The sequence below is a fragment of the Bombina bombina genome, chromosome 7 (genome assembly GCF_027579735.1).
Source record: "Bombina bombina isolate aBomBom1 chromosome 7, aBomBom1.pri, whole genome shotgun sequence".
Taxonomy (NCBI): Eukaryota; Metazoa; Chordata; class Amphibia; order Anura; family Bombinatoridae; genus Bombina; species Bombina bombina.
Genome location: NC_069505.1, coordinates 247137610 through 247163282, shown reverse-complemented (window position 1 = coordinate 247163282; position 25673 = coordinate 247137610). Strand labels below are relative to the sequence as shown.

General features: G+C 42.2%; 1 protein-coding gene across 1 annotated transcript in view; it reads left to right on the top strand.

Annotated features, from left to right (window-relative positions):
- Positions 1–25673, top strand: part of SUCLG2 (succinate-CoA ligase GDP-forming subunit beta) — a 641499-nt gene that overhangs the window by 199160 nt on the left and 416666 nt on the right. The window contains exons 3-4 of the mRNA XM_053720692.1: positions 10750–10849; positions 11242–11332. Of these exons, the coding sequence (XP_053576667.1) occupies positions 10750–10849; positions 11242–11332 (191 nt within the window). The remainder of the gene's footprint in view (positions 1–10749; positions 10850–11241; positions 11333–25673) is intronic.

Genomic DNA, 25673 nt, shown 5'->3' with positions numbered 1-25673 from the left:
TCCTAGGGTTCTGAATTGGGGGGTAGGGAGGAACTGTCTGACTCAGGAAGTGAATTACCCCAGACAGATTCGGACGTCATTTAGATTTAAACTTGAACACCTCCGCCTTTTGCTACGAGAGGTTTTGGTAACTCTGGACAACTGTGACTCTATTGTGGTTCCACAAGAGGAATTGAGTAAGATGGACAAATACTTAGAGGTCCCCTCTTATTCCGATGTGTTTCCGGTTCCTAAGAGAATTTCGGAAATTATTACAAGGGAATAGGAGAGACCAGGTATCCCGTTCTCCCCTTCCCCTATTTTTAGGAAAATGTACCCTATAGCTGACACCGTTCGGGACTCTTGGCAGACGGTCCCTAAGGTGGAGGGAGCTATCTCTACCCTGGCTAAGCATACAACTATCCCTATTGAGGACAGTTGTGCTTTCAAAGACCCTATGGATAAAAAGTTGGAGGGTCTTCTAAATAAGCTTTATGTTCATCATGGGTTCCTATTTCAACCGACGGCCTGCATTGTAACAGTCACAACTGCGGCTGCCTTTTGGTTTGACGCTCTAGAAGAGTCCCTTAAGACTGAGACTCCTTTAGAAGAAATAATGAATAGAATTAAGGCCCTTAAGCTGGCTAATTCTTTTATTACGGATGCCGCCTTTCAGATTGCCGAATTGGCGGCTAAGAATTCAGGATTTTCCATTTTAGCGCGCAGAGCCTTATGGTTAAAATCTTGGTCTGCGGATGTGTCCTCTAAATTAAAGCTCTTGGCGATTCCTTTCAAGGGTAAGACCCTGTTCGGGCCTGACTTGAAGGAGATCATTTCTGACTTTATGGGAGGTAAGGGTCACCTCCTCCCTCAGGACAAAACAGCTAAACAAAGGGGACGTAATTTTCGTTCCTTTCGAAACTTCAAGGGACTCCCCTCTTCCTCTTCTGTTAAACAGGAAGGGAATTATTCTCAAGCCAAACCCACCTGGAAACCTAACCAGGGTTGGAACAAGGGTAAACAACCCAAGAAACCTGCCGCTGCTACCAAGACAGCATGAAGGGGTGGCCCCCGATCCGGGACCGGATCTAGTAGGGGACAGACTTTCTCTCTTTGTCCAAGCTTGGATAAGAGATGTTCAAGATCCCTGGACACTAGAAATCGTGTCTCAAGGGTATTAGTTGGAGTTCAAAAATTCCCTCCCAAAGGGAAGGTTTCTTCTTTCACGATTGTCTGTAGACCAGATAAAAAGAGAGGCGTTCTTACGTTGTGTAAAAGACCTCTCCACTATGGGAGTAATTTGTCCCGTTCCAAAACAGGAACAAGGGCAGGGGTTTTACTCAAACCTTTTTGTGGTTCTCAAAAAAGAGGGAACGTTCCGACCCATTTTAGATCTCAAGAGTCTAAACAAGTTTCTCAGAGTTACATCCTTCAAGATGGAGACTATTCGGACAATTCTTCCATTGATCCAGGAGGGTCAATATATGACTACTGTGGACTTAAAGGATGCATATCTTCATATTCCTATCCACAGAGATCACCAGTTCCTGTGACGCTGTGACGTTGTATACCCGATACCACCATGAAAGACTGCGTTTCTTCCAGCCGGTTTGTGACGGACACGTATAGTAGCGGTAGTCGGGGACTTTTTTTAACTTTATCTATGTTACTGATAGCCCATCACACGGCACTCTGATGTGCATACTGTGGTGTTAAAAATTAAGGATCACAGTTAAACTAATACCATAACCAGAGGAGAGAGACACAGCTTTTGCCGTGAGGACAGTACTGTGCTATACACATACCACATCTGTTGAGGTTAAAGTTTGTGAGTGCAATCTTGTTTTTTAATAAAGGAAATAGTTTTTATCTATAATACTGCACTTAGATTGTGTTTTTTCCTTTTAATCTGTGCTTCAGGTTTTTCTTGGATTTGGAGTTCCTGAGGTTTGCCTTTCTGGACAAACATTTTCAGTTCATGGCCCTTCCCTTCGGGCTGGCCACGGCACCCAGGATCTTCACAAAAGTTCTAGGGTCTCTGCTGGAGGTTCTCAGGCCGCGGGGCATTGCATTGGCGCCTTATCTGGACGATATTCTGATCCAGGCGTCGTCTTATCAGCTGACAAAGTCTCATACTGAAATTGTTCTATCCTTTCTAAGGACTCACGGGTGGAAGGTGAATTTTGAAAAGAGTGCACTAATTCCACAGACAAGGGTTCCCTTCCTAGGAACTCTAATAGATTCTATATCCATGAAAATCTTCTTGACGGAAGTCAGAAAGTTAAAGATTCTGAATTCATGCCGATCCCTTCAGTCCAATCCTCGGCCATCAGTGGCTCAGTGCATGGAGGTAATTGGATTGATGGTGGCGGCAATGGATATCATTCCGTTTGCTCGTTTTCATCTGAGACTTCTGCAACTGAGCATGCTCAGACAGTGGAATGGAGATTATGCAAATTTGTCTTCTCAGATAGATCTAGATCAGGAGACGAGAGACTCTCTTCTTTGGTGGTTGTCGCCGGATCATCTGTCCCAAGGGACGTGCTTCCGCAGACCCTCATGGGTGATAGTGACAACGGACGCCAGTCTGCTAGGATGTAGTGCAGTCTGGAATTCCCTGAAGGCTCAGGGTGTGTGGACTTGATTGGAGTCTCTGCTTCCAATCAATATTCTAGAGTTGAGGGCAATATTCAATGCTCTTCAGGCTTGCCTCAGTTGGCTTTGGCAAAGTTCATCCGGTTTCAGTCGGACAACATCACGACTGTGGCTTATATCAATCATCAGGGAGGAACAAGGAGTTCCTTGGCGATGACAGAAGTATCCAAGATAATTTGGTGGGCGGAGTCTCACTCTTGTTATCTGTCAGCAATCTACATCCCAGGGGTAGACAACTGGGAAGCGGATTTTTTGAGCAGACAGACGTTTCATCCGGGGGAGTGGGAACTCCACCCGGAGGTCTTTGCCACCCTGATTCTCAGATGGGGCAGGCCGGAGCTGGATCTCATGGCATCTCGTCAGAATGCCAAGGTCCCGAGATATGGATCCAGGTCCACGGATCCTCAGGCCGAACTGATAGATGCCTTGGCAGTACCTTGGTCGTTCAACCTAGCTTATGTGTTCCTTTCATTTGCTCTCCTTCCCCTGGTGATTGCTCAAGTCAAACAGGAGAGGGCTTCGGTGATTCTCATTGCTCCTGCATGGCCTTGCTGGACTTGGTATGCCGATCTGGTGGATATGTCATCTCTGCCACCGTGGAAGCTTCTGTTGAGGCAGGACCTTCTCATTCAGGGACCCTTCCATCATCCGAATCTAATTTCTCTGCAGCTGACTGCTTGGAGATTGAACGCTTGATTTTATCTAAGCGGGGGTTCTCTGATGCGGTCATTGATTCAGGCATGCAAGCCTGTTACTAGAAAGATTTACCATAAGATATGGTGTAAATATCTTTATTGGTGCGAATCCAAGGGCTACTCATGGAGTAGGGTTAGGATTCCCAGGATTTTATCTTTTCTCCAAGAAGGATTGGAGAAAGGGTTGTCAAACATCTTCATTATTTGTTGTTTTTTCTGGGAAACGTAGGGGTCAGAAAGCTACGGCTACTTTGCTTTCTTTTTGGCTGAGGAGTATCATCCGTGTTGCATATGAGACTGCTGGACAGCAGCCTCCACAACGAATTATGGCCCATTCTACTAGAGCTGTGGCTTCCTCATGGGCATTTAAAAATGATGCTTCTGTTGAACAGATTTGCAAGGCTGCAACTTGGTCGTTTCTTCACACTTTTTCCAAATCTTACAAATTTGATACTTTTGCCTCGTCTGAGGCTGTTTTTGGGAGGAAGGTTCTTCAAGCAGTGGTGCCTTCCGTTTAGGTTCCTGTCTTGTCCCTCCCTTTTCATCCGTGTCCTATAGCTTTGATATTGTATCCCATAGGTAAGGATGAAATCCGTGGACTCATCATATCTTGTAAAAGAAAAGGAAATTTATGCTTACCTGATAAATTTATTTCTTTTACGATATGACGAGTCCACGGCTCACCCTGTCATTTTTCTAAGACAGGTTTTTATTTTTGTTAAACTTCAGTCACCTCTGTTCCTTGGCTTTTCCTTTCTCTTCCTAACTTCGGTCGAATGACTGGGTTGGAGGGGAAGGGAGGAGCTATTTATGCAGCTCTGCTGTGGAGCTCTTTGCCTCCTCCTGCTGACCAGGAGGCGATATTCCATAAGTAAGGATGAAATCCGTGGACTCGTCATATCATAAAAGAAATAAATTTATCAGGTAAGCATAAATTTTCTTTTTTAGTGTCATTGTGATATTTTAAATGCAACTCTGATTTGGGAGGCTATTGTGAATAAGGCAACTTTTATGAACTTTGCATAGCATATTTTAATAGTTTTAAGCATGTATTAGTGTTGACTCATACTCTGGTTCCTACAAATATATTTCAATGTGTTTATATATATATTATTAACTAATAAAAAAAAGAATTCAGGAATTTATAATAATTTTTTGTCTTAGTATATGCAATTTTTTATTGGGGGTTTATTTTAAAGAATAATTATTAAATATATTGTATTACAACCCGGCCATATACTGACACTACCCTTGGTACAAGAGGGTCAGTTTATTATGACCATAGACCTGAAGGATGCGTATCTGCATGTTCTCATTCACAGGAATCATCACAAGTACCTGAGATTTGCCTTTCTAGTGAAACACTTTCAGTTTGTAGCTCTTCTACTGTTTGGCCTTGCCACAGCTCCCAGAATTTTCTCAAAGGTTCTGGGGGCTCTCTTGGCAGTGATCAGGGCTCGGGGAATTGCAGTGGCGCCTTACCTGGATGACATATTGGTTCAGGCACCATCTTTTCAACAAGCAAACTCTCATATAGTGATCTTATTGTCTTTTCTACGTTCCCACTGATAGAAAGTGAATATGGAAAAGAGTTCCCTTGTTCCAGCTACAAGGGTGGTTTTCTTAGGAACCATAATAGATTCCCTGTATATGAAAATCTTTCTGTCAGAAGTCAGAAAATCTAAAATTCTCTCCTCTTGCCTCTCTCTACAGTCTACTGTTCCGCCATCAGTTGCTCAATGTATGGAGGTAATTGGTCTGATGGTTGCTTCCATGGCCATCATTCCCTTTGCTCGATTCCATTTGAGAGCTCTACAGCTATGTATGCTCAGACAATGGAATGGGGACCACTCAGATCTGTCTCAGAGGATGGATCTAGATCAGTCGAAGAGAGATTCTCTCCTGTGGGGGGTGTTCTCAGGAGCATCTATCTCGAGGCACATGCTTCTGGAGACCTTCCTGGGTCATTGTAACCACGGACGCCAGCTTGCAGGGCTGGGGAGCTGTCTGGGACTCGTTAACGGTGCAGGGTCTATGGACTCGGGAGGAGTCTGTTCTCCCCATAGATATCTTGGAGTTAAGAGCGATTTACAATGCTCCGATAGCGTGGCCTCAGTTGTCCTTAGCCCAGTTTTTCAGCTTCCAGCAGACAATATCACCTCAGTGGCTTACATCAACCACCAGGGAGGAACTCTGAGTTCCTTAGCCATGAAAGAGGTGGCTCGGATTATTCAGTGGGTGGAAGCCCACAATTGCCCACAATTGTTGTCTATCTGCCATCCACATTCCAGGGGTGGACAAGTGGATTTTCTGAGCAGACAAACTTTTCATCCCGGGGAGTGGACACTCCATCCGGAAGTGTTCTCCAGGTTAACCCTCAAATGGGGGATGCCGGAGTTGGATCTGATGGCGTCTCGGCAGAACGCCAAGCTTCCGAGGTTCAAGGTCGAGAGATCCTTAGGCCGCCCTAATAGATGCTCTGACGGTACCTGTTTCCTCAGTTTGCTCTCCTTCCACAAGTCATTGCTTGTATCAAACAGGAGAAAGCATTGTTAATTCTAATAGCTCCTGCGTGGCCTCGCAGGACCTGGTATGCAGACCTAGTGAGGATGTCATCCCTTCCACCTTGGAGGCTGCCTCTGAGAAGGACCTTCTAATTCAGGGCCATTTCCTTCATCCAAATCTCTCTCGTTTATCTGAAACTGACTGCTTGGAGATTGAACGCTTAGTGTTGTCTAAGCGTGGTTTTTCTGAGTCGGTTATTGAGACCATAATTCAGTCTCGCAAACCTGTTACTAGAAAGATTTACCATAAGATATGGCGTAAATATTCTTATTGGTGGGAATCGAAGGGCTACTCACAATCAGTCCTGTCTTTAAGTCTGTTGCTCCTCCTTGGAGCCTTATCTTAGTTGTTAAGGTTTTGCAATAGGCTCCGTTTGAGCCCTTACATTCCATAGATATTAAGTTATCTTGGAAGGTTTTGTTTCTTGTTGCTATTTCTTCTACTCGGAGGGTCTCGGAGCTCTCAGCCCTGCTTATGATTCGCCTTATCTTATCTTTCATGCTGACAACGCGGTTCTTCGTACTAAGTTGTTTTTTTTTTCCTAAAGTGGTTTCTGGTAGAAATATTAACCAAGAAATTGTTGTTCCTTCTCTATGTCCTAATCCTCCTTCTCATAAGGAGCGTTTGTTGCACAACTTGGATGTTCCGCTTGCTGTAAAATTCAAGTGACTAAGGGCTTTCGTCAGTCCTTGTTTGTTTTTCTGGAAAGCTACTGCTACTTCTTTCTCTCTAATTGAGGAGTATGATCCGTTTTGCATATGAGACTGCTGGACAGCAGCCTCCTGAGAGAATAACTCATTCCACTAGGGCTGTTTCATCTTCTTGGACTTTCAAAAATGAAAATGAAGCTTCTGTAGAACAGATTTGTAAGGCTGCAACTTGGTCCTCTCTGCATACTTTTTCCAGATTTGATACTTTCCAGATTTTGATACTTTCCAGATTTGAATACTTTTTGAGGATTCTTTTGGGAGAAAGGTTCTTCAAGCGGTGGTGCCTTCTGTTTAGGTCTGCCTGTCTTGTTTTCCTTCCCTAGTTATCTGTGTCCTCTAGCTTGGGTATTGGTTCCCAACAGTAATTTATGTTGTTGTGGACTCACCATATCTTAGGAAAGAAAACAAAATTTATGCTTACCTGATGATAAATTTCTTTCTTTCTGGATATGGTGAGTCCACGACCCCACCCTTCAATTTAAGACAGTGTTTGACTAAACCTCAGGCGCCTCTACACCTTTGTGTTATTCCTTTTCCATTTCCCTTCGGTCGAATGACTGGGGATTGTGGGTAGGGGAGTGACACTTAACAGCTTTGTTGTGGTGCTCTTTGCCTCCTCCTGTTGGCCAGGAGTGATATTCCCAACATTAATTGATGTGGACTCACCATATCCGGAAAGTAAGACATTTATCAGGTAAGCATAAATTTTGTTGTGTGTATATGTGTATATATGTAAAAGAGGGAAGAGTGCGCCAACTTTTTTCACAGGTTTCAATAATTCTCTTTTGGATTGTTTTACCATTAAGATACACCAGAAGTCAAGTTTCACTACCTCTCAAAGCACACACTCTCTTTGTTTTTTCTATTGGGATATCCTCTATTTAATTTGGGGATCAACACGCACATTTTCATTCAAAAATATGTTCACATATTTTTCTGGATATCTTTTACATATTTTTTCAGATGTATTCTCATTTTTATTTTTAATTTTAATTTAATATTTAAATTCCACCATTAGTTTTTAAATCCACAGTTTTTATTGGAATTTTTTATTGAATTTTTCATTTTTTTTAACCCCCGGATTTGTCACTCTAACACACGGATTCAACACCACTAAGAAAGACTGTATATCACCTGCAACACCATCAGCCTTCCTCTAATAGAGTGAAGTTCTCTTTTTCTCCTTTTTTTTCCCCCCAACCTTAATTGAAGGAACTCAATAGGAACACCATTATATAAAGATAAGACTTTTATACACTGTATTTCAGCATCTATTTGTAACACATCTGTACATTGCCTCAGAGAGCAATATCCTGTGATTATCTTATTGTGACTAATATATTCTATTCTATTGTATTCATTGCATTTTAATATATTACTGTTTATATCTGTATCATGGATCCATGATGTTTTATACGTCTTAGACATTGCGACTGATTTTAAATTAATGTTTTAAATTTATGATCACAAATAAATAATAAATCCACTAGGGGACTTATGGTAGAGAGCCTAAGGTGCACCCACTAGCGCTTGGCCTACTAATACAATAAACTGTATGTATATATGTGTATGTATTTTATATATATATTGCAAAATGCTTCTCAGATATGTAGCTACACTTTCATCCTACTGCCAAGTTGTATTTAAAGGGACAGTATTCACTAATTTACAAATAACTACATGTAATAGACCCAATTATAAAGAATAGGCACATATGCTGATTTAGAAATCCAGTATAAAACCTTTTAAAAACTTACTTAGCAGCTCCCAATTTAGCACTGTTAATGAGGTTAGGCTGGGACACCCACTAAAAGGGGCTGAGAGCAGGCCCTCTCTCCACCCCCCTTCCCTGCATAATGAACCCATTATACAAACAGAAGCAATCGGAAGTCTGTAGACATCCGTATACATTTAAAACTTTGGGGCTTGGTTAGGAGTCTTAAAATCAGCACAATGTTATTTAAAAATAAGCAAAACTATACATTGTTACAAAAACACTCCTAGATGGGCTGTATAAATGCATCATCTACAAAACATTTATGCATAGAAACATCTAGTGTACAATGTCCCTTTAGTATAACTTTACCTTGTACAGCCACACAGACAAAGCAAATGCGCAGAGTTTCATTTAGTGGATTTAATACTCACAAGTTAATATCTCACAATCTCTTCATTCTGTTCCTACAATAGATTGTCAGCAGTAATTTCCTCTTGTGATCTGCTTTTAACTGAATAGATACAAGATACAATTATCTATTTTACATATTTCAGATTTTAATGAGTCTGAGACCGATTGTCTAATTTTCTTTCTTTTAAAAACCTCCCTTGAATGAATGGGCTGAGCGCTATATGATTGTACCATATAATTTCACATTCTACACTAAAGCATCTGGAAAGCTACCATTTGTCTGTAGTAACTCAATTTGTTCTGTAGCTGCATATTTCCATAAAATGTCCATTTTGCTCTGTGCCGTTTTGTATAAGGTACCTAGAGAGAAGAAACCTATCATTGCAACTAAAATTTTATTTTCTACTAAAGAATATTCTCACATAATTCAGTTAGAGAATTTCTGTTCAAGATAAAATAAATAAAGAATGAAAACTCTTTGATATTTTGTTAAAAATGTAATATTTAAGTAAATAAGAATCGGTGATTAAGAAGTGAACCAACTGGTCCAATAGCAAATGCTACTGGATAACTCTTTGAAAAATCATATTTTACAGATTTACTTGAGCATATATTTTCCGAAATCAAATTACTTTGTGTTTCCCTTAAGGCAAAAGGAATATGGTTTTCTTTAGTTTGCTGAACTTGAGTATTGATCCAAACAGCACATAACCTTTATATAATAGTTACTTGGTTTATGGGAGTGTTTGCACAGTGCGTGCGGTTAAACATGTTTAGTTTCTTTTTGGTCATTTGTATTTTCATGTAGTGAATTGTAAATCTGCAATGTCGAGTGTTTTAGCTCCTATTTTCATATATTTCTTTACTGTGGACCTGAAGCTAAACACTTTCATAATCTTACATTAGATAAAAGGGTTTCAAACCCCTTGTAGAGCAGGGCTGAACAAATCTGAGAGCCAGAAAAGCTATAGGGCTTGACCGATTTGGGAGCCTAGTGCTTTAATGGTGACTCTTGGGGATCAGAGGCAAAGGGACATAGCACTCAAATTAAATTTGCCATAAAATGTTGTGTTTTTTCCCTGTAACTCTGAAAATTGCCCCCCCCCCCCCCATTTTCAACAAGAAGTTGAAGTGCGCACCCAAGACTTCATATTACTAACCCTGCAACATTCTACACAGTGATTACTTGATCAGTCTGGAGCAGACTTTTTTTATAGGGTGTAGTTTGGCTTTTTACTCTAGGTGCGCAAAGTATAATTTATATTTTATTTGTGTGTATAATTGTGTAGTTTGCACTGCAGCCTATCTGGAAAGGACCAGGAAAAAACTATTTAAAAAGATAAATATCAAAAATGTTTATATGTTGTGTTTTTTTTTTTCTTTTTCTTTTTTTTTCTTTCACTAAAACATTTTATAGTGGATTTAGTTTTGAGGTTAATTTCACCCCTTACATTTATTTGCTTTTAAGCCATTTAAGAACTCATTTAATGTATTTATTTTGTATATGCTCTGCACAACACCTTGATTGGTGCATTTATAATACACACACACACACACACACACACACACACACACACACATATATATATATATATATATATATATATATATATATATATATATATATATATATATATATATATATATATGTATATATATATATATACGTGTATATATATATATATATATATATATATATATATATAGTATTCTTAAAGGGACACAAAACTGGTCCCATTAAAAACTAACATTACATACAAAACATACTTACCTTGCCAATCCTGCAAGAAATAAGTTAATTCAAACATTTGTAAAATTAACCCCCTTTTGCATCCCTTACCTTACTGCCCCCCCCCCGATCCGCCCGTTCTAGAAGCAGCATTTATGCCTTTACTCTCTAAAGATGCTGCTGCTGCAGCTTCCCATAAGGATAATTATGATGATTATTTAATGTGCTCTAGGTTTACATATTGATAAATATCTGACAAAACGCTTAACACATTCTGTTTTCTTTCAGAGGCCCGAGAGATAGTTTTAAAGGCTCAAATTTTAGCTGGTGGAAGAGGAAAAGGCGTCTTTGACAGTGGATTAAAAGGAGGCGTCCATCTGACTACTGAGTATGTTTGTTTGAAATTAAAATGATTCTATTATTCAAATGAAAACTCAAGTGAATGTATTTATAGGGTGTTAAGTTAATTGCACCGCAGTTTTTAAACTGCAACTTTTCAGCCAATCAGAAGTTCCTTTTTCAGTGTCATTTTAGACTCTATATAGCATTGCCCAAAGGGCAACTACAACATTTACTATAGGTCTTGAGTGCAAACACATTTTTGCCAGTTTACATTACAGCAAAACAATGACTCTGTACAATGCAATGATTTAATTTGTTCAGTTAACCATTTTGAAGGGGTGGGGGGGAATTTATGTTGAATGTCCCTTTAATTATCTGGCTTTAACAAATAGTAGCTTTTCAGCTGCATATGAACTTATTCCTATGTTGTTTTTGCAGCCCCAACAAGGTAGGCACTCTTGCCAAGCAGATGATAGGATACCATCTTACCACAAAGCAAACTGCAAAAGAAGGTGTCAAAGTCAACAAGGTGGGTGTTTTATTACTGACGTTTAGTGCCAATCATTGATTCCCTTTCCTTATTTGTCAGTTTATTTCCCTTGCTGCGCTTATTGATCATTTCTGTTTCTTTCTATCCCATAAAGAGTGCTGCTCACCAGTGGAAGAGACCTAGTGGTGTCGCACACCAAAAGCATGTAGTATACTCTTCCAACATGCCCTTAAAGTACAAGCCAGAGCCCATATACAAGGAAATTCTTACTAAAGTCTCCTATTTTTAGAGATACAGCAGATTATGCATAAAAAGGTTGAAATTTACTGTTGGTGTTGTTTTTTTTTTTTTAATATTTTTATTGAGGTTAATAAAGAGAAAATAATAACATACATTATCCAAAGCCAGCATTGTCATACTCATATAGATTATACAAACAATAATATCCATATATATGATAGCAAACCAAAGGCACCTACAGTTCTATGAAATAAAATTGCGCTCAATTACAGCTAAAAATTAAGGAGTACACTGGCATTACAAAACTTATACACAAACAGATTTCTTTTGCATGATGTACCGAGTCCACTGATTCATCCTAACTTGTGGGATATTGTCCTTCCTGACAGGAAGTAGCAAAGAGAGCACCACAGCAGAGCTGTCTATATAGCTCCCCCCTTAACTCCACCCCCCCAGTCATTCTCTTTGCTGGCTCTAAGCAGGAAGAGTAAAGAGAAGAGGTGTTAGTTTTATTTTATCTTCAATCAAGTGTTTGTTATTTTTAAATGGTACCGGTGTTGTACTATTTACTCTCAGGCAGGACATAGATGAAGATTTCTGCCTGGAGGATGATGATCTTAGCATTTGTAACTAAGGTCCACTGCTGTTCCCACAGAAGCTGAGGAGTACAGGAAAACTTCAGTGTGAGGAACGGTTTCTTGCTATACAGCAATGAGGTATGTTCAGTCATATTTTCTGCAGAGACTGTGTTAACTCAGAAAGGCTGACAGTGTCCCCATTAGTGGAAGGGGAAGCAGTAATCCTAGTGTTATCAGAGGTTTTTACTAGCTTGCATAAAGGGTCCAGCTGGCTTCGGCCAGATTCATCAGGTTTCAGTCGGACAACATCACGACTGTGGCTTATATCAATTATCAGGGCGGAACAAAGCGTTCCTTAGCGATGATAGAGGTCTCAAGGATAATCCAATGGGCAGAGGCTCACTCTTGCCATCTGTCAGCGCTCTATATCCCAGGTGTAGAGAACTGGGAGGCAGATTTTCTAAGTCGTCAGACTTTTCATCCGGGGGAGTGGGAACTCCATCCGGAGGTGTTTGCTCAGCTGGTTCGGCTATGGGGCACACCAGAGTTGGATCTGATGGCGTCTCGTCAGAACGGCAAACTTCCTTGTTACGGCTCCAGGTCAAGGGATCCTCAGGCTGTACTGATAGATGCTCTAGCAGTACCCTGGTCGTTCAACCTGGCTTATGTGTTTCCACCTTTCCCTCTCCTTCCACGTCTGATTGCCAGAATCAAACAGGAGAGAGCATCGGTGATTTTGATAGCGCCTGCGTGGCCACGCAGGGCTTGGTATGCAGACCTGGTGGACATGTCATCCCTTCCACCATGGTCTTTGTCATTGAGACAGGACCTTCTGATTCAAGGTCCATTCAAGCATCCAAATCTAATTTCTCTGCAACTGACTGCTTGGAGATTGAATGCTTGATTCTATCAAAGCGGGGTTTCTCTGAGTCGGTCATAAATACCTTGATTCAGGCTCGAAAGCCTGTTACCAGGAAAATTTATCATAAGATATGGCATAAATATCTTTTTCTCCAACATAGGTGTGTCCGGTCCACGGCGTCATCCTTACTTGTGGGATATTCTCTTCCCCAACAGGAAATGGCAAAGAGCCCAGCAAAGCTGGTCACATGATCCCTCCTAGGCTCCGCCCACCCCAGTCATTCTCTTTGCCGTTGTACAGGCAACATCTCCACGGAGATGGCTTAGAGTTTTTTAGTGTTTAACTGTAGTTTTTCATTATTCAATCAAGAGTTTGTTATTTTCAAATAGTGCTGGTACGTACTATTTACTCAGAAACAGAAAAGAGATGAAGAATTCTGTTTGTATGAGGAAAATGATTTTAGCAACCGTAACTAAAATCCATGGCTGTTCCACACAGGACTGTTGAGAGCATTAACTTCAGTTGGGGGAACAGTTTGCAGTCCTTTGCTGCTTGAGGTATGACACATTCTAACAAGACGATGTAATGCTGGAAGCTGTCATTTTCCCTATGGGATCCGGTAAGCCATGTTTATTACGATTGTAAATAAGGGCTTCACAAGGGCTTATTTAGACTGTAGACATTTTTTGGGCTAAATCGATTGATATTAACACTTATTTAGCCTTGAGGAATCATTTATTCTGGGTATTTTGATATAATTATATCGGCAGGCACTGTTTTAGACACCTTATTCTTTAGGGGCTTTCCCAAAGCATAGGCAGAGTCTCATTTTCGCGCCGGTGTTGCGCACTTGTTTTTGAGAGGCATGGCATGCAGTCGCATGTGAGAGGAGCTCTGATACTGATAAAAGACTTCTGAAGGCATCATTTGGTATCGTATTCCCCTTGGGTTTGGTTGGGTCTCAGCAAAGCAGATACCAGGGACTGTAAAGGGGTTAAAGCTTAAAACGGCTCCGGTTCCGTTATTTTAAGGGTTAAAGCTTCCAAAATTGGTGTGCAATATTTTCAAGGCTTTAAGACACTGTGGTGAAAGTTTGGTGAATTTTGAACAATTCCTTCATGTTTTTTCGCAATTGCAGTAATAAAGTGTGTTCAGTTTAAAATTTAAAGTGACAGTAACGGTTTTATTTCAAAACGTTTTTTGTACTTTCTTATCAAGTTTATGCCTGTTTAACATGTCTGAACTACCAGATAGACTGTGTTCTGAATGTGGGGAAGCCAGAATTCCTATTCATTTAAATAAATGTGATTTATGTGATAATGACAATGATGCCCAAGATGATTCCTCAAGTGAGGGGAGTAAGCATGGTACTGCATCATTCCCTCCTTCGTCTACACGAGTCTTGCCCACTCAGGAGGCCCCTAGTACATCTAGCGCGCCAATACTCCTTACTATGCAACAATTAACGGCTGTAATGGATAATTCTGTCAAAAACATTTAGCCAAAATGAACCCTTGTCAGCGTAAGCGTGGATGCTCTGTTTTAGTTACTGAAGAGCATGACGACGCTGATATTAATATCTCTGAAGGGCCCCTAACCCAATCTGAGGGAGCCAGGGAGGTTTTGTCTGAGGGAGAAATTACTGATTTAGGGAACATTTCTCAGCAGGCTGAATCTGATGTGATTACTTTTAAATTTAAATTGGAACATCTCCGCATTTTGCTTAAGGAGGTATTATCCACTCTGGATGATTGTGAAAATTTGGTCATCCCAGAGAAACTATGTAAAATGGACAAGTTCCTAGAGGTGCCGGGGCTCCCAGAAGCTTTTCCTATACCCAAGCGGGTGGCGGACATTGTTAATAAAGAATGGGAAAGGCCCGGTATTCCTTTCGTCCCTCCCCCCATATTTAAAAAATTGTTTCCTATGGTCGACCCCAGAAAGGACTTATGGCAGTCAGTCCCCAAGGTCGAGGGAGCGGTTTCTACTTTAAACAAACGCACCACTATTCCCATAGAGGATAGTTGTGCTTTCAAAGATCCTATGGATAAAAAATTAGAAGGTTTGCTTAAAAAGATGTTTGTTCAGCAGGGTTACCTTCTACAACCCATTTCATGCATTGTCCCTGTCACTACAGCCGCATATTTCTGGTTTGATGAACTGATTAAGGTGCTCGATAGTGACTCTCCTCCTTATGAGGAGATTATGGACAGAGTCAATGCTCTCAAATTGGCTAATTCTTTCACTCTAGACGCCTCTTTGCAATTGGCTAAGTTAGCGGCTAAGAATTCTGGGTTTGCTATTGTGGCGCGCAGAGCGCTTTGGTTGAAATCTTGGTCGGCTGATGCGTCTTCCAAGAACAAGCTACTAAACATTCCTTTCAAGGGGAAAACGCTGTTTGGTCCTGACTTGAAAGAGATTATCTCTGATATCACTGGGGGTAAGGGCCATGCCCTTCCTCAGGATCGGCCTTTTAAGGCAAAAAATAGACCTAATTTTCGTCCCTTTCGTAAAAACGGACCAGCCCAAGGTGCTACGTCCTCTAAGCAAGAGGGTAATACTTCTCAGGCCAAGCCAGCTTGGAGACCAATGCAAGGCTGGAACAAGGGAAAGCAGGCAAAGAAACCTGCCACTGCTACCAAGACAGCATGAAATATCGGCCCCCGATCCGGGACCGGATCTGGTGGGGGGCAGACTCTCTCTCTTCGCTCAGGCTTGGGCAAGAGATGTTCTGGATCCTTGGGCGCTAGAAATAGTCTCCCAGGGTTATCTTCTGGAATTCAAGGGACTTCCCCCAAGGGGAAGGTTCCACAGGTCTCAGTTGTCTTCAGACCACATAAAAAGACAGGCGTTCTTACATTGTGTAGAAGACCTGTTAAAAATGGGAGTGATTCATCCTGTTCCATTGAGAGAACAAGGGATGGGGTTCTACTCCAATCTGTTCATAGTTCCCAAAAAAGAGGGAACGTTCAGACCAATCCTAGATCTCAAGATCTTAAACAAATTTCTCAAGGTCCCATCTTTCAAGATGGAAACCATTCGAACTATCCTTCCTTCCATCCAGGAAGGTCAATTCATGACCACGGTGGATTTAAAGGATGCGTATCTACATATTCCTATCCACAAGGAACATCATCGGTTCCTAAGGTTTGCATTCCTGGACAAACATTACCAGTTCGTGGCGCTTCCTTTCGGATTAGCCACTGCTCCAAGGATTTTCACAAAGGTACTAGGGTCCCTTCTAGCTGTGCTAAGACCAAGGGGCATTGCAGTTGTACCTTACCTGGACGACATTCTGATTCAAGCGTCGTCCCTCCCTCGAGCAAAGGCTCACACGGACATCGTCCTGGCCTTTCTCAGATCGCACGGCTGGAAAGTGAACGTGGAAAAGAGTTCTCTATCCCCGTCAACAAGGGTTCCCTTCTTGGGAACAATTATAGACTCCTCAGAAATGAGGATTTTTCTAACAGAGGCCAGAAAGACAAAGCTTCTGGACTCTTGTCGAATACTTCATTCCGTTCCTCTTCCTTCCGTAGCTCAGTGCATGGAAGTGATCGGGTTGATGGTAGCGACAATGGACATAGTTCCTTTTGCGCGCATTCATCTAAGACCATTACAACTGTGCATGCTCAGTCAGTGGAATGGGGACTATACAGACTTGTCTCCAAAGATACAAGTAAATCAGAGGACCAGAGACTCACTCCGTTGGTGGCTGTCCCTGGACAACCTGTCACGAGGGATGACATTCCACAGACCAGAGTGGGTCATTGTCACGACCGACGCCAGTCTGATGGGCTGGGGCGCGGTCTGGGGATCCCTGAAAGCTCAGGGTCTTTGGTCTCGGGAAGAATCTCTTCTACCGATAAATATTCTGGAACTGAGAGCGATATTCAATGCTCTCAAGGCTTGGCCTCAGCTAGCGAGGACCAAGTTCATACGGTTTCAATCAGACAACATGACGACTGTTGCGTACATCAACCATCAGGGGGGAACAAGGAGTTCCCTAGCGATGGAAGAAGTGACCAAGATTATTCTATGGGCGGAGTCTCACTCCTGCCACCTGTCTGCTATCCACATCCCGGGAGTGGAAAATTGGGAAGCGGATTTTCTGAGTCGTCAGACATTGCATCCGGGGGAGTGGGAACTCCATCCGGAAATCTTTGCCCAAGTCACTCAACTTTGGGGCATTCCAGACATGGATCTGATGGCCTCTCGTCAGAACTTCAAAGTTCCTTGCTACGGGTCCAGATCCAGGGATCCCAAGGCGGCTCTAGTGGATGCACTAGTAGCACCTTGGACCTTCAAACTAGCTTATGTGTTCCCGCCGTTTCCTCTCATCCCCAGGCTGGTAGCCAGGATCAATCAGGAGAGGGCGTCGGTGATCTTGATAGCTCCTGCGTGGCCACGCAGGACTTGGTATGCAGATCTGGTGAATATGTCATCGGCTCCACCTTGGAAGCTACCTTTGAGACGAGACCTTCTTGTTCAGGGTCCGTTCGAACATCCGAATCTGGTTTCACTCCAGCTGACTGCTTGGAGATTGAACGCTTGATTTTATCGAAGCGAGGTTTCTCAGATTCTGTTATCGATACTCTTGTTCAGGCCAGAAAGCCTGTAACTAGAAAGATTTACCACAAAATTTGGAAAAAATATATCTGTTGGTGTGAATCTAAAGGATTCCCTTGGGACAAGGTTAAGATTCCTAGGATTCTATCCTTCCTTCAAGAAGGATTGGAAAAAGGATTATCGGCAAGTTCCCTGAAGGGACAGCTTTCTGCCTTGTCGGTGTTACTTCACAAAAAACTGGCAGCTGTGCCAGATGTTCAAGCCTTTGTTCAGGCTCTGGTTAGAATCAAGCCTGTTTACAAACCTTTGACTCCTCCTTGGAGTCTCAATCTAGTTCTTTCAGTTCTTCAGGGGGTTCCGTTTGAACCCTTACATTCCGTTGATATTAAGTTATTATCTTGGAAAGTTTTGTTTTTAGTTGCAATTTCTTCTGCTAGAAGAGTTTCAGAATTATCTGCTCTGCAGTGTTCTCCTCCTTATCTGGTGTTCCATGCAGATAAGGTGGTTTTACGTACTAAACCTGGTTTTCTTCCAAAAGTTGTTTCTAACAAAAACATTAACCAGGAGATTATCGTACCTTCTCTGTGTCCGAAACCAGTTTCAAAGAAGGAACGCTTGTTGCACAATTTGGATGTTGTTCGCGCTCTAAAATTCTATTTAGATGCTACAAAGGATTTTAGACAAACATCTTCCCTGTTTGTTGTTTTTTCAGGTAAAAGGAGAGGTCAAAAAGCAACTTCTACCTCTCTCTCTTTTTGGATTAAAAGCATCATCAGATTGGCTTACGAGACTGCCGGACGGCAGCCTCCCGAAAGAATCACGGCTCATTCCACTAGGGCTGTGGCTTCCACATGGGCCTTCAAGAACGAGGCTTCTGTTGATCAGATATGTAGGGCAGCGACTTGGTCTTCACTGCACACTTTTACCAAATTTTACAAGTTTGATACTTTTGCTTCTTCTGAGGCTATTTTTGGGAGAAAGGTTTTGCAAGCCGTGGTGCCTTCCATTTAGGTGACCTGATTTGCTCCCTCCCTTCATCCGTGTCCTAAAGCTTTGGTATTGGTTCCCACAAGTAAGGATGACGCCGTGGACCGGACACACCTATGTTGGAGAAAACAGAATTTATGTTTACCTGATAAATTTCTTTCTCCAACGGTGTGTCCGGTCCACGGCCCGCCCTGGTTTTTTAATCAGGTCTGATAATTTATTTTCTTTAACTACAGTCACCACGGTACCATATGGTTTCTCCTATGCTATTATTCCTCCTTAACGTCGGTCGAATGACTGGGGTGGGCGGAGCCTAGGAGGGATCATGTGACCAGCTTTGCTGGGCTCTTTGCCATTTCCTGTTGGGGAAGAGAATATCCCACAAGTAAGGATGACGCCGTGGACCGGACACACCGTTGGAGAAAGAAATTTATCAGGTAAACATAAATTCTGTTTTTGGTGCGAATCCAAAGGCTTCTCCTGTAGTAAAATCAGGATTCCTAGGATTTTGTCTTTTCTCCAAGAGGGATTGGAGAAAGGATTATCAGCTAGTTCCCTAAACGGACAGATATCTGCTCAGTCTATTTTGTTGCACAACCGTCTGACAGATGTTCCAGACGTTCAGGCTTTTTGTCAGGCTTTAGTTAGAATTAAGCCTGTGTTTAAACCTATTGCTCCGCCATGGAGTCTAAATTTAGTTCTTAGAGTTCTTCAGGGGGTTCCGTTTGAACCCATGCATTCCATAGATATTAAGCTTTTATCTTGGAAAGTTTTGTTCCTAGTTGCTATCTCTTCAGCTCGAAGAGTTTCTGAACTATCTGCATTACAATGTGACTCTCCTTTTCTGGTGTTCCATGCTGATAAGGTGGTTTTGCGTACCAAGCCTGGGTTCCTACCTAAGGTTGTTACTAACAGGAATATAAATCAAGAAATTGTTGTTCCTTCTCTGTGTCCTAATCCTTCTTGTAAGAAGGAACGTCTGTTGCACAACTTGGACGTGGTTCGTGCTTTGAAATTTTATTTGCAGGCAACCAAAGATTTTCGTCAAACATCTTCTTCTTTGTTTGTTGTATATTCTGGAAAGCGTAGGGGTCAAAAGTCTACGGCGACTTCTCTTTCCTTTTGGCTGAAAAGCATCATCCGTTTGGCTTATGAGACTGCTGGAGAGCAGCCTCCTGAAAGGATTACAGCTCATTCTACTAGAGTGGTAGCTTCCACATGGGCTTTTAAAAATGATGCTTCTGTTGAAAAGATTTGTAAGGCTGCGACTTGGTCGTCGCTTCATACCTTTTCAAAATTTTATAAATTTGATACTTTGGCTTCTTCGGAGGCTATTTTTGGGAGAAAGGTTTTGCAAGCATTGGTTCCTGTCTTGTCCCTCCCTTCATCCGTGTCCTAAAGGTTTGGTATTGGTATCCCACAAGTTAGGATGAATCCGTGGACTCGGTACATCATGCAAAGAAAACAAAATTTATGCTTACCTGATAAATTTCTTTCTTTTGCGATGTACCGAGTCCACGGCCCGCCCTGTCTATTCAAGACAGACAGTATTTTTTTTATGTAAACTTCAGTCACCTCTGCACCTTATAGTTTCTCCTTTTCTTCCTTGGCCTTCGGTCGAATGACTGGGGGGTGGAGTTAAGGGGGGAGCTATATAGACAGCTCCGCTGTGGTGCTCTCTTTGCTACTTCCTGTCAGGAAGGACAATATCCCACAAGTTAGGATTAATCCGTGGACTCGGTACATCGCAAAAGAAAGAAATTTATCAGGTAAGCATAAATTTTGTTTTCTTTGCATGATGTACCGAGTCCACGGATTCATCCTAACTTGTGGGATACCAATACCAAACCTTTAGGACACGGATGAAGGGAGGGACAAGACAGGAAATTTTGTTTTTACTGTATATTAAGCAAACTTTGTTTAGATATACTATACCTATGGGCTATAGGCACCTGCACATATGGAATAATAAGTAGAAAACCTCATTTTCACTTAAAGATAGGGGGGGATATCAATACCTAATATAATACAACCTATATGTAGGAAATTAGGAATTATTTCCGCAGTTAAACCAGTAAACTGGGGGGGGGGGGGGGGGGAGCTAGCAATATTATGATGTCATAATTGCTTTTTAACAGAGCAACAGATTAGGCATAATTCTAAAATATTAGTGAGACAAGGGTGGTGTAACATAACAGACTTAAAGCTGACTAGTATACCTTGTAAAAACATACAAACAAGAGCATATCCTGTACCTAGATACATCTGGACCTAATCTGAAGGGATATATGGGAGAAGGTGTCAGGGAAGTGTGACAGCTAAAGCTAATAAACCAAAACTACGACTAGTAGTAAAATAAGGTTTCAGCACCTGATGTAATTTTAAACTACTAAATCTTATACTTTAACATAATCGATGGGATATCTTGGGTTGAAAAGGGTACCATATTACGTGTGCAGCAGTAATAGCACGAGGATGCACTGTGGGGTCATCTATAAAGTAGTACATGTATTCTTTAGTTACTAGCATTAATTCTATTATCAACCTGTCTCACTGCCTCGGCCACGGGCAGCAATTCACTAAAAGAATAGCGTGCTCTAACACTAAATGTCCTCGCAATGTTCCCTTCCTTAATCACGTAATTAACACATAAACCTTGAGATATGAAATTCAGTAGTCATAATAAAAAAAAAAAATCAACATAGTAGTAAGCTGTATAAACAATTAAAAATAATCTAGCATAGACTAAATGAAAACTTGAGATATTTTAGTCACTTAACTATAATTGTCCTGGTTTGAGTCCCATCAGAGGCTTAAAGTCCATGCCAGATTGAACCAAGCATTGTCCCTTCGATTCACACTTTAGCCCATGTCTGTCACCTCTATAAGAGAAGGGGCAGTAATAAGGGGGAACAGAACGACCTCATATTTCGGCCAAACAGAATGTAAGTTTAAAGAAAGATGTAAACCTTTTGGCTCCACGCTCTGGTCTATTTGTAGAGCAGGAACTGTGTGACAAAGCTCAGCACGATACACTGATGCCCACATCTGCGGGGTATATGAGGTTGTTTTGCTCACTGTACAAATGGTAAGATCCTCCTGCGTCTGCTCAACAACTAAAGCAGTTATAGATGCTTGCGATTCTTGCATAGTAATTTGCGGTACCGGGACCACTCGTCGATCCTCCACATCAGCCAACCCAGGATCTCTCTGACATTGTGAGCTCCCGATTGAGCCCGACACCGCCACTAAGGCACCTCTACTGCAGTGTGCCACAAAATCGCTCAGTGTCATCTCCGGAGGCACAACAGACCTGGACTGATAGCAAAATAAGTCCTGACAAGCCGACATGAACAAATTCTTCATGCTGTGAATATAGTCATCCAGGATCCGGGACAGTTCCTCTTCACAGCTTAAAGCCATCTTTTAGAGCCACGTGGAGATAGCTGTAGCCCCCAAACTTTGTATAGTTATAAGCAATAAAATCCTAGTTGAAAAAAAAGGGAATGTTCTTTCTTCAGCACAAATGGCTGGGTAAACTGACAGGTCAGAATAGTTGTAGGGGTAGGGAAAGGTATAGGCCACTCCAAGGCCTCTGCTGCGTACCTTCCCTAATCAGGTCTGCTCGTTCTTGTTATTCTAAAGAAGTTGTGTAGAACAGTTCCTTAAGGTGTAATAACCACAAATCACACCCAAGGGAATAGGGTCTGTAGATCTCAGAAAGGATAAACAGCAGTTAATAGCAACTTCAGTGTGGAGCACAAGCTAACAGCAGCCATCTTAGTCGGTGGTTGGACACGCCCCCCTGTTGGTGTTGTTTTTTCCCCATATTTACAGGTGATTTGACTGGTATCAAACATGTATACTACAGGACATGTTTCCCTTTCCTAATAATCATTGTGTGCAAAATAAGACTGTACTTTGGGTACTATTCCATCAAACAATCACAGATTATTTTTTTTACTTTGTTCTGTGAGTGCATGTCTTTCTTTGTCCTTTATGTTTATCAAGTTACGGAGAGACCACGTTAACTCCTTGCACACCCCCTAGATGTATGTGACCCTACCTCACTGTTGAGGTCTAGAGGCCTGATTGTAGTTCCTTGTTTAGAAGAGAATTGCCTGATATTTTGGGCCCGGACTGGCTCTCATGGTCATTCTGATATTCTACTGGGGATTTCTCCTCTAACTGGCTTAATGAGCTTAAAGAGAAGTATAAAAATTTTTTCTAGCTTTGTCTATCCTCTGATTCCACTTGTTTCTCCCTTATTTATGGGTTGAGCAGATGGATATACAGGTCTAATTTGAAATCTGCATGGGTGCATTTCAGTTTTAAATAGAAACATTTTTGCAGTATAATATATGTGGACACACCTGACCATCACACCTACATGAGCTTGTTGGACATCCCATTCCAAAACCATGGGCATTAAAAAGAGGTTCCCAACTCCCCTTGCGGCCATAACAGCCACAACTCTATTGGATTTTGCAGTGGGTTTGTAAGACTTTGTACACTTTTAGCCAAAAGAGCATTTGTGAGGTAAGGCACAGATGGTGAACAAGAAGGATCCAAAGTTCTGATTCATCCATGGGGTTGAGGTCAGGGCTCTGTGCAGGCAACTCGAGTTAATCCACACCAAACTACTCATACCGTGTCTTAATGGATCTTGCTTTGTGCACAGGGGCACAGTCATGCTGGAACAGGAAAAGGAGAAACTGTTGACACAATGTTGGAAGCACCCAGTTGTCTAAAATGTCTTTGCATTCTTTAGCATAATTCCAGAGAACACGTCCAGTGGCCGCATGTTTTACACCACTCCAGAGAACATGTTTTCTTTTCTCAAGTGTTGGCATGCTTTACACCACTCCAGACAAAATATTTCCTTTTCTCCAGTGGTGGTGTGTTTTACACTTCTCCAGAGAACACTTTTCCTTTTCTCCAGTGGCGGCATGCTTTACGCCACTCCAGAGAACACGTTTCCTTTTTTCCATTAGTAGCATGTGTTACACCACTCCAGAATACACATTTCCTTTTTCTCCAGTTGTGACTGTTGTTTTTCCTAGTCACCTGTACTTAACAATAACATTGTACAGTTGACTGGGGCAGAAATTTCACAAACTGTCTTGTGGCAAAGGTGACATCCTTTGACAATGCCTTGTTTAAAGTCACTGACCTTTCAGGTTTCATTGCCATGCCTTCTCAGATTGTCAGCAGTGGTTTCTACGGCACAAAATAAGTCTTCACTCCAGAGAACACGTTTTATTTTTCTCCAGTAGCGGCGTGCTTTACACCACTCCAAAGAACGTTTCCTTTTTCTTCTTAAACAGGAAGAGTTCACAGCTGCATTCATTACTTTTGGGAATTCAGAACCTGGCGACCAGGAGGAGGCAAAGACACCCCAGCCAAAGGCTTCAAATACCTCCCCCACTTCCCTTATCCCCAATCATTCTTTGCCTTTTCATCACAGGAGTGTCAGAAGTTAGAGTTAAGCCTCTTATGGAGGGTAGTACTCTTCGAAATGGGACTGGAGTTTTAAGTAGTCCTGTCAGCCTCTCAGTGAGAGCATGGATGAAGGTTAGAGTCCGGAGATGCAGGGAGAGTCTTTCTGCGAAACCATCCTGACTCATATTAATAGTTCCTTGGCAATCGGCGTTGACGAGTTTCACTGCCTGCCTTTGTTCACTCAAGTCCATTTCAGAAGCAAGGCTACTATCTGTCACACATGAAGGGCCGTGTTCCTGTTCCACGGCATAGACTCCAGTAAGATCGTTTAATTTTACTTCATTATGTGAATGTGATAACATAAAGGTAGGGTCCCAGTGGGACTCCTTTTATCTTAAAATAAGGAATCATGGGTTAATATCCCCTAACGGGGGTTATTGAACAGGGGGACTTTAATCATGTTTGTTATGTGGTTCTATCCGCTGATGTGTAGTAATACTTTAGGCTCATAGCTTTTCGGAACATTAACGGCCTTATCGTGCGATCTTTGGATTTGCACACTATTTTATGACTTACACGGTGCACCTCATGACCGGGTGCAGTTGCCTTGCTTTTTCACTTCCGTATGCTGACCGTGTGGTTACAGTCTGCTCGTGGGTTGTCTGGTTCACAGGAGGTGGTGAGTGCCCCAGCCATTGGGGGTGTAAAGAAGCTGTCCGTTACCGTTTGTCATTTTTGTAATCCCATGATGGAGGATTCTGACTTTTTAGACACGTATGTCTCCAATGCGGAGAATGCGTCTTGTGATGAATATGAAATGGCCCGGGTTATCCATGCCCATCAGTTATGTTCCGATTGCCATTCCGGAGTACTCTCTTCTCCCTATTCAGGGTCCTCAGAGTGCGTTGAGCCATCTGCCCTGAGGATGCTAGGTCCTGCGAGGTGTGTGCCCCAGAAACTCCATTTGCCATGCATGCAGGTGTCTCTTTGGTCATTACTCCTTCTACGGAAGGTGGTCTATTTCCTCCAGAGGTTTACGGTACGGTTCAGCATGGCCATATCTGAGGCCTTGGCGCATTTGTATCTCCAAGTGAAATCTTTCTAAGATACTGTCCGTGTTCTGTCAACCAGGGCCTGCTGGGCAGGGCATTGCCCGATTCAGTTAGGCGTCCTGCGGAAGCGGGGGCCTCTGAAGCTTCAGGGCCCCCAACTTTGGGGCCGGAATCGATCCGGCAAGGGATAATTTTGCTTTCCGCTATAGGTTGGCTTGTCTTCGTGTCCTACTAAGACATGTTTTGGTGTTGCTAGAGGATCCCAGTCCTAGTGGGTCGAGGGATTTGAGGCCTTAGATGCCGGATGGCAACCTGGATAGACTGTTGGGGATCAAGCTAATCTCCTTGTCTCTGTTTTTTCTTTATTTTATGTATCGGTTCCAGTTCTGAGCTTTAGTGAAGGGGGCCTTCTGATCGGCTGGTGCGGTTGGGCGTAACTTTTTTCCCTTGGGTGTTCCTTCGGAAATTGCGCACTTTGGTTAAGTCTGAGGTTATGTTTCTAGTTCATATTATCAAGCCTTCGGGAACTTAGACAGATTCTGGGGTGCTCTTGTACCAGACAGGTAACTGGTTGGGCGCTGTCTACCGTTTATTGGGTTAATGTCACCCTCGTGGTGCTGATTAGCCTGTCGGCTTTATAAAAATAAAAAATA